This window comes from Rhagoletis zephyria, unplaced genomic scaffold (assembly GCF_001687245.7).
Source record: "Rhagoletis zephyria isolate East Lansing unplaced genomic scaffold, Rhagoletis_zephyria_1.1 Rzeph_scaffold_07953, whole genome shotgun sequence".
Taxonomy (NCBI): Eukaryota; Metazoa; Arthropoda; class Insecta; order Diptera; family Tephritidae; genus Rhagoletis; species Rhagoletis zephyria.
This window is the reverse complement of record NW_016165035.1, coordinates 19,458-29,106: the sequence shown is the minus strand read 5'-3', so window position 1 is coordinate 29,106 and position 9,649 is coordinate 19,458. Positions and strand designations below refer to the sequence as shown.

At 35.5% G+C, this 9,649-nt stretch overlaps 1 protein-coding gene across 3 annotated transcripts; it reads right to left on the bottom strand.

The window, feature by feature from the left end:
• Positions 1–228: 228 nt before the first annotated feature.
• Positions 229–3,619, bottom strand: Wdr37 (WD repeat domain 37). Of its 3 annotated transcripts, none has more exons than XM_017630619.1 (6): positions 3,584–3,619; positions 3,273–3,485; positions 2,597–3,200; positions 2,132–2,512; positions 1,826–2,072; positions 229–1,188 (listed from the first exon to the last, which is right to left on the bottom strand). In XM_017630619.1, exons 2-6 carry the CDS (start codon positions 3,412–3,414, stop codon positions 1,063–1,065), a joined length of 1,500 nt encoding a protein of 499 aa, XP_017486108.1. In that variant the 5' UTR covers positions 3,415–3,485; positions 3,584–3,619; the 3' UTR covers positions 229–1,062. The 3 variants fall into 3 exon arrangements, with proteins under 3 accessions (XP_017486108.1, XP_017486110.1, XP_017486107.1); XM_017630621.1 differs by lacking the exon at positions 3,584–3,619 and adding an exon at positions 3,542–3,577; XM_017630618.1 differs by lacking the exon at positions 3,584–3,619 and having other exon boundaries at positions 3,273–3,577.
• Positions 3,620–9,649: the final 6,030 nt, after the last annotated feature.

Genomic DNA, 9,649 nt, shown 5'->3' with positions numbered 1-9,649 from the left:
TTGTCACCTCACTGCACTTTTATGTCTCTAGCTATATTTATTTGTTTGTTTAATCAAAATGAAACAAATTTTTGTGCTTGCAAATAGCACAGTTTATTAGCACTTCGCTATTTAAGTCACTGGCTCTAACGCTGGTAAAAATCCCAACAATTCGGCTGTTTTTTAAAAATTTTCCGCAGAGCGATCACAAACACGTCAACAACGTTGCAGTGTTACATTAAGAAGAAGAAACATCAATCAGCAGTTAATTAATGCAGAGTTAAATATATTCGCATTGAATTTTAAAATTTGGCAAATGATGTTCACATGTATTTTTCATGTACATATACATGAATTTTTATAATGGTGGCTATCACAGAATCCATCGTAGTCCGATTTTTCGTGAACTCTACGGAAAAGCGATCAATGAATCCGAATCGCCACGAACGTGTGTATTCAAAGTATACGCTACGCTCGCAGCTATTCGAATTCCATGATAGCATTTTCGTAGAATTCACAAAAAATCGGATTACGATGGATTTTGTGATAGCCCAGACATATATACATAAAGCTGTAAAGTTTCTTAGGTATGTTAGGCTTTGTAAAGCACCTTCATCGTATTACTGAAAAAAAAAAAGAATAATGGAGTAAATTCGTTTATGGAGATACATACATAAATGTACGTAGATCATTTTGAAAATAATATTGCAACTTTTTTCTTTAGTGTTTCAGGATCTGGGTTTCATATAAAAAACTTTGCAATTTCAAAAAATAAAATACATAATTTAAATTTAATTGATAAATTAGATATTTAATTATTACAAGATAAGACAATAGGTGTTATTGTCGTAAACGCGAATAAATGAAAAAAGATACATATGCATATGAAGATGATGTAACCCTCGTTTGTTAATACTGTTGGAAACTACTCTTTTAAGCAGATATCCAACTAATCTTACAAGTTATAAACATATAAATAAATTCGTGATTTCGCCATCTTGTTTTTGCTTTTGATGTGTATAATTTCTTCCCGGATTTAGGATTTTAAAATTATGTTTAAAACATTGCCGTTTTTAGTAATTTTCAATTGTCTTTGGGTAAAATAATGGACCAACCAAATACTCGGCGATCAAAACCACATGAAAACAAATCACAATTGAGTAGTGGCTCTTCAGCCCAAGCAACGGAAGATACCATACGTCTATGACCCTGAAATGCAAAAATATTTATCATTAATTACACTGTACAACAAATTTCAAAAATTTTAAGGTGATGAGAATCGGGCCAACAGTATTTGATTAAGCTGATCAAATAATGAGAAAATACTAAAGGATTTGAAAAAGTTGGTTACCATTTCTTTTTTATCTTAATTTGAATTTGAAGAAATAAGACTCATTGAGAATTATTATTTAAAAAAAAGTTAACGGAGCGGGATCGATATAATAGTAGGAGATCCGACACGTGCACGACCTTCACGCATCTGTTTAATGGATGAAATCTATTTAGTATGAAATATTTCGCGAGTGGGTTGTCTGAAAAAATCCTGGTCATGATATTTTTAATTCAAAAATTATTTTTTTAAATTTTGCACTCATTTGTTTACTGTTCTTGGACTGTANGGGATCGATATAATAGTAGGAGATCCGACACGTGCACGACCTTCACGCATTGTCTGAAAAAGTCCTGGTCATGATATTTTTAATTCAAAAATTATTTTTTTAAATTTTGCACTCATTTGTTTTCTGTTCTTGGACTGTAAAAAAAATGGGAACCAACTTTTACAGCCATCACTTTTTGAGCGTTCTTCTGAGTTATTTTTGTAGATATTTTATTAAATTAGTATCACCTGACGGCTTGTCCTTGGCAATCTCGCTACTCGTTGTCCATTCAAGTCGAATAAACGTATTTGTCGGTTATCGTGTGGGATGGCAATAATTCCACCGCTGGAAACCGCCAAACGATTTACTGATGAATCCGTGCGTATTGTGGCGAGAGCCGAACGCATATTGCGCAACTCCCATACTTTCACTGTGCGATCATCCGAACCGGATACCACCTTATCGTCGCGTGCAAACACAGTCGACGTAACACTCCTAATTTGTAATACATTAATTACGTGGAAATTAATTTTTACAAAGGGGAAATCACTTACTCTGTGTTACCTTGAAAGACAGATACAGCAGGAATTCCACATCTAAAGTCCCAGAGACGAAACGTCGAATCCCGTGATGCTGTCACTACCAAGCGCTGGCTACTGTGTGCCGATACGTGTGTCAATTCATGATCGTGGCCAGTCAGAGTTTGTATAGGTTCACGCGATTCTACGTCCCATAAGATTGCTGTGCGATCCCAGCTGCCTGTAATTATTTGCCTGTGGTCCATGCTTGGCAACCAGTCGGCAGCAACCACTACTGATGAGTGACCGCCCAGACCAGTGAACTCGCACAATGGTGTACGTAAAGTGTCAACGCGATCGCGATCTTCTATCTGTTCGTCACTATCTTCGAGTTCCTCCTCCGATGAATGACCTCGCCTGAAATATACATAAGAAGTCCAGTTTCCCTATGTATAAACTGCATAGAATACTCTTCCGAAATAGAATTTTTATTTTTCTTACTTGGAGTACTCCCAGTTAACAGCTGCCTGCCATATGTGAGCAGTTGCGTCACCACTACCTGTCAAAACCAGGTCGCGATTCTGATGAAATTTCACAGAATTAACTGAACCAGCATGGCCCTGATACTGTAATAAACATCGGCCATTCTCTACGCTCCAAATGCAAGCAGTATGATCCGCAGAGGCTGTTCCAATAATCGGCTGACCAACTTTGGCTGTAACTTGCCAAACGCCGTCTTTATGCCCGCAAAATTCTCTTGTTACTTGGCTAACTACTGATTGCGCTTTGAAGCTTGATACTATTCGACTTGTCTGTGCTTTGATTTTATTACTAGCCTTTACCTTACTACTGCTTGATGTGAACTTAGCTTTCAGGCCCTTACTTCCGCCACCACCTCCAATAATTGGTGCAAGCGTCGGAGTGTCGACATCCTCGTGTCCCATGGTGGTAAGAATATTTGCTTGAGCAGAACTTGTCAAACCTGTATTAGAAGCATGTGTTCCAAAGGCATTCGCGCTACTTCCACCAGCGGCAATTACTCCGGCCGAACGTTCATATGATGCTATAAGGTCTTTATTCATACAGTTGTCGAGCTTTTCTTGCACTGGTTGAAAAAATTAAGATATATAAATATGTATGTGCAAAAATTTATCATTTTATTAGTTTTGTAACTAACATGTTAAATTCTCCAAGTACAACAATTCAAATTCCTTCTCAATTTGGCCGAAAAGTATGTGTAGACGGGCTCGAAATGGTGCATCTTCCGGAATGGTTATGTCCTCAGCCAGGCTAGACAATCGGTTTTTTGATGCCTTCATATTCCAGCGTTTCCTTGACAAATTCGTTTAATTAACAGTATCTTTAGTTAACAATTATTCCGTTAAAGCACCTATAACCAATAATTAAGTTTTGTATAATATCCAACCATTCACGTAGCGCAAATACATAAATTATTACGGTAATTTAATTAGCGCTTTGTTTACTCACTACACAATGCATTTTCCAATTTTGTGTGTAACAGAGGCTTTTTTCTTTTCTTTTCTAGCAGATAATTATCAGGAAGAAGAAGAATGGGAAAATTAACAGCTGATCGATGTATCAGCGAAATACACCACACAAGCGGTTTGACAAACCAAGCGAAATTTCCCTTTGCTTCAAGCCATTTGTGCTGTGTATGGGGGTGTTTGAAGGTTTGACAAACCGCTTGAGGGAAATTTGAGCAAAAATCAAAATTTTTTGATTTTCTGGCCGCCATGTTGATGTTTGATCAAACCGCTTGCGTTGTGTATAGCAAAATCGCCTCATTCGCAACGAAATTTTCACCGACATGATAAAAATATAGTAAGGTAGAACCGCTGAGAGTCACTTTTAAAATTCTTGACGTTTCCAAACAATTTAATTTTTAAATTTACTCACAAACTCACACACACATTTTCATTTTCAATCTCAAGCAACAACACCCAACAAGCATTTCAGTAAATGTTTTTAAAAATAACTTAAAGTAAGTTTGCTATAATAAGCGTCAAATAAGCATTTTTAATATTAAGCTTATTAAAGTTTTTTCAAATAAACCTTTAATAAGTTTTGAGAGCGAATGTTTATAAATAACTTAAACTTATAAATGAAATACAAATGCCAACGACATGAAGTAGTAAATATAACATTTTTTCAATCGTAAGTGACGTGTTTACGTTTTATAAAATATATTATTAAAAGAAAAAATTAAATAAAACCGATGCGGTAAAAAAAAAATCCAATCCAGGACCCGCTGCGCTAATCGGTGGAGCATTCGAGTCTTCAAATGATGAGTTCTCCTTATCCTTTCTTAGTTTAACATTCAATTAAAAATGTATAAATTTTTTTCAGAAAAGTTCATCAATGAGAATGGCGGCGATGAAGCGGAATATATAGCTGCATCGATGTCGTTTTTCCAATTTGCCAATAACCGCATGTAATTGAAAGCACGCCACAAGATGTAATAATTAACTTTTTTATGCTTAATTTTTGTGTGTTATCGTGAATTTGTATGCGAAAATGTCTATTCCCTATTTATATTTTCGCGACTGTAGATAAGTCCGCCGAAAATACGCATTTCGTTTAGTCTCTAGATGTTAAGCAATCTATGTATGAGTTTTTAATGAAATATCTTTAAATAAAGGGTTATAAAAATGTTTATAAATAGCTTTCTTTTGAAAATTTTTAGTAAGTTTATATTCATACGCTTAGAAACAACTTTTTTTGAACCTTTATTATAAGTTTACACTTTTACGCTTATAAAAAGCTTTCTTTTGAACATTTATTACAAGTTTATATTTCTACGCTTATAACCAATGTTCCTTTTCGATTATATTACGCTTACTTTCAAGCGTTTTATAAACAAAAAATCAACGTTTTGTAAGCTTAATGTTTATAATTGAAAACTAAAAAAAAACTTTCTTTAAGTTTATTTTGCTTGTTGGGCAATTTCGAACAATTTCAATTTTTATTTTCACTTTTATATGATTTTAAAATGTTGGCAAATTGGGAGAACGGTTCTACCTTGCTATGTTTTTATCATGTATTACCGCCCTATTCCCACAACACTGACAAAATTCATCATATGATTATTGTCACAATTACTGCGCCTAAAACATAATATAAACATTGTTTCGCCGTTGTCACCTACTCAGTGGGTCATAACAATAAGGGCCGGTTGTTCAATGTCTGGTTATCACTACTTGCCGGTTAAACATCATTAACTGACAATTGTCATACGACAGCTTAAAATAAATTTGCGGCATAGTATTAGGCGCAGTAGTAAAGGCAATAGTCAGCCACTGAGTTTTGTCAGCGGTGTGGGAATAGGGCGGTTAGACTATTGTAAAGCTCAAATTAGTCAAGTACGTAAACCTACCGGTACGTAAACCGGAGTCAGCTGACACGATCTGCCTTAAGCGGAAATTAGTCAAGAACGTAAACCTACCGGTACGTAAACCCGAGTCAGCTGACACGATCTGTCTTACCAAAGCGCCATGTAAATGAAAACTCAATACCGCAGAATTTTTCTGTAGTTGTAGCCCGTAGCGCAGAAATCTGCGGAATTTAGATTTTTCCGTATCAGCTGATTTCTCGTTCTTTAGATGGTTGCCACTTCGTCAGTTTTACAGATGGTAAAAAAGATATAAGTTCCTATTCAAAATATGTTTAAAATATTTGAAATTTACTATTGATTAAGGTTTTTATTGAAAACTAAGTAGTTTATATTGAGCTAAAATCTATTATAGCACGAAAAATTGTAATTGAAAGGGTAAGTTTATGAAAAGGCATTGATGAGTGGCAACAGTGCAGTAAGCAACACTGAGGGCTCCAGTAATCGACACAATTCTGCGTATACAGACTGCGTTTAAGTATACGTTCTGCGTTCGCGACTAATTTCAACTTTACCAAAGCGCAATGTAAATGAAAACTCAACACCGCAGAATTTTCTGTAGTTGTAGCCCGTAGCGCGAAATCTGCGGAATTTAGATTTTTCCGTAACACCTGATTTCCTCCTTCTATAGATGGTTGCCACTTCGTCAGTTTTGCTGATAGTTAAAAAGGTTATAAGTTCCTATTCAATATACATCTAAAATATTTATGGCCTTATTCATAAAAAATAAAGTAGGTTTAAAGAGCTTTATAAATTGACGTTTTCAAAAATTTTTCAATTTATAAACCTTTTTTAAAGCAACTTTATTTTTTATGAATAAGGGCCTTAAAATTTACTATTGAATAACGTTTTTTGATGAAAACTAAGTAGTTTATATTTAGCTGCGATCTATTATAACACGAAAAATTGTAGTTGAAAAGGTAAGTTTGTGAAAAGGCATTGATGAGTGGCAACACTGTGGTAAGCAACTCTGAGGGCTCCAGTAATCGACAAAATTCTCGTATACTGACTGCGTTTAAGTACACGTTCTGCGTTCTCGACTAATTTCAGCTTAAATATTTCGCGCCAAATTCTTAATGCGTTCCAGAACATATACGATTTAGGGTCAAAACATCGCCGCTCCATTATGTTCTTACCCTTACAGGTTTAGCAGGATTTTGTCCACATTCGTTCCTGTAAAAATTTTAATAGCACAAATTAGCAGGAGCCAAAAATATAAGAGCGTAAGATCGAGAGAGAGCTGTTGTTGTTGTTGTAGCAGCATACAAATTCTCCAAAGATTTTTGTAGTGAACACCGAGTGCAAAACTCACAACCAAAAACTCACCGACTAAAATTCAGTGAGCTTTTCGGAAGAGAAGTGTACACAATTTTGACAGTTAAAACTCATTCTCACACATGCTGAATCGCAAAATGAGGAAGTGTACACAATTTTGACAGCTAAAACTCATTCTCACTCTTCCTGAATCGCAAAATGAAGAGTTCACACAATTTTCAGTGTACACTTGAAAACTCACAGTTACAGAATAGAGCCCCTGGAGTGACAGTCCTTGGCCAGATATAAATCTGGGTCTTTCCGGTTACGTAGACCCGACAGTCGTGGGAACGTCGAGAGGGAGCTGTTAGTTTCTGCTGGTTTTTTGGTTTAAGAAACGCTTTCCAGCAGAAATTAGTGATAATTTGTGAGAATTATCTGAAATTAGACTGAAAATCTGAAACTCTGAGCTATAAATTATAAAATTGCGGTATGTTCAATGAAATACATCGTTTTACGTATAGTAAGCAGTTTAAAAAACTAGTAAAGTTTAGTAATGCTAATACTAGCTGTTGTGCAAGTAAAATTTACGCCTCGACTAAAGTTTGGTATACAGAATTGGCTAGTTGAAAATTTGCAAAATAAAAAAGCTTTCGACCAGTGCATTTGATCCAGTGAAACGTATTTTTAAGCAATTGGATACAATGCTTTTAGTGCCCAGTGCATTTGCATATCAACCCACCACATTTAACTTTGTTTTTGGTACCTTAACCAGCCAGGTACACATAGCTTTTATTTGCAAGTAAGGAAAACCTAATGACTCCTTTTTCAGTGTTTTTGTTGCACGGTCAACCGCTTTTCTACCTCCAAGTTTAACCAAGTGTGCCACATTGACCGGTGCAAATTTTATGGAGAAAATGCTGCGGTCATCGTCCACCTCGCAATTGCCGGAAAGAGTTAAAAACTTTTATGCAAATGCAAATTAAGGATTTAAATAAATCCTCAAATAACTGAGGTGTGTGTAACCAACAACATTAAGAACCCTTGATAAAAAAATATTACTTTTAATTAGATCTACTCAAAACGATGGAACATTTTTATTTCGTTTAGCTGAATTCCTTTTTCAAGCTTTTATTTAACTTGCTCATCCCGCGGAAATTTCTAATCGATGTCAATTTCCCCACTCATAATATCATGCAAAAACAACAGACCCGAAATAGTCCGCCTACTACGTAGAGTTTGCAAGCTAATCAACTTGCAGCGAGATATATATGGTGGAGTAGGATTATCAAACCTAATTTGAGCCAAACCAAATTTTAAAAAACATTTTTGTACGCGCTCAATCCTATTATGGTGAACTTCGTAAGAAGGATTCCATATTATAGAGGCATATTCCAGTTTGGACCTGACAAACGCATTATATAAAAGCTTTCTTGTATAGGGGTCCTTGAAATGGGCACTATTTCGCTTAATGAAAGCTAATGACGAGAACGCTTTGGGAATAATATAATTGATATGTTCGACAAATGAGAACGCTGAATCAAACACGACACCTAGATCCTTAATTTTGGTACTCAACTTCAGGACAACATTTGAAATAGAGTAAGACGATAGTAAGGGGGAACGAGACTTGCAATAAGTTACAGAAAAACATTTATTTGTATTAAGTGTTAATTTATTACGACAACACCACTCACAAAAATTATTAAGCTCGGCTTGAAGAACACCAATATCAGAGGCATTTTCAATTTTTTTAAAAACCTTCAGGTCATCTGCGTATAACAGGTATTCACAATGTTTAAAACAAGCACTGGAATCATTCATAAAGAGAACAAAGAACAAAGGACCCAAAATACTTCCTTGCGGAACTCCCGAAGTCGCAGTAAAAGGGGAGGAGCTAATCCCATCGACAACAACTTTATTTACTCTATTGCAAAGATAAGACTTTATCCAGGACAGAAAGCTTGAGTGAATACCCAAATGTTTTAACTTTTGCAGGAGTAAATTATGTGACACGCGATCAAAGGCTTTAGATATATCAGTGTATATGGTATCAACCTGGTAGCCACCCACAAACGCTGATATACAATAATTTGAAAAAACGGCTAGGTTAGTCACGGTAGAGCGCGCTGGTACAAACCCATGTTGAGAGGGGGATATTGATTGTTTAATGGCAAATGAAAGTTTACTACTAACAATTTTTTCAAATAATTTCGCAATATTAGGAAGCTTAGAAATAGGCCGATAATTCGAAATGTCACTTTTGTCACCTGTTTTAAAAATAGGAGACACAGAGGTGATTTTCCAATCATCCAAAAAATGACCTGACGCTAGTGATAAGTTAAATAAGAGAAGCAATGGCTCGGAAATAGATGCGATGCATTGCTTAAGAAAATAAGACGAGATTTGATGAACATCCACTTGTTTGGAGGTCTTTAAGCTTCTTATACCGTAAAAAATATCATCTTCCGATAACATCAAAGATCCGAAATCTAACGATGCAGGACTATTATTGTAGGTAGCCTCACCACTCGAAGAATAATCAGTTACAAAATTTGATTTGAAAAAATCAGCAAACAAATTTGCTGTGTCATTCATTGAGGATGACTGCTTCCCTTCGTAATGCATGGAAATTGGAAATGCCGATGAAGTACGCTTGGAGTTGATAAAGGACCAAAAAGCTTTTGGATTAGTTTTGATGTTATTTTCGAGACCCATTAAAAATAGTACGAAAAACGGAGTAAAACGGGCCACAATTTTTTCCCATTTTCTACTACCTTAAAATGCGTTGCCGGAATAAGCGTACCTAAAAAGTGAGGTTAATCATCAGTAAATATACAAGATGGAAATAACACAATTATGTGAGTTCATAGGCAGGTCTAATATACTAT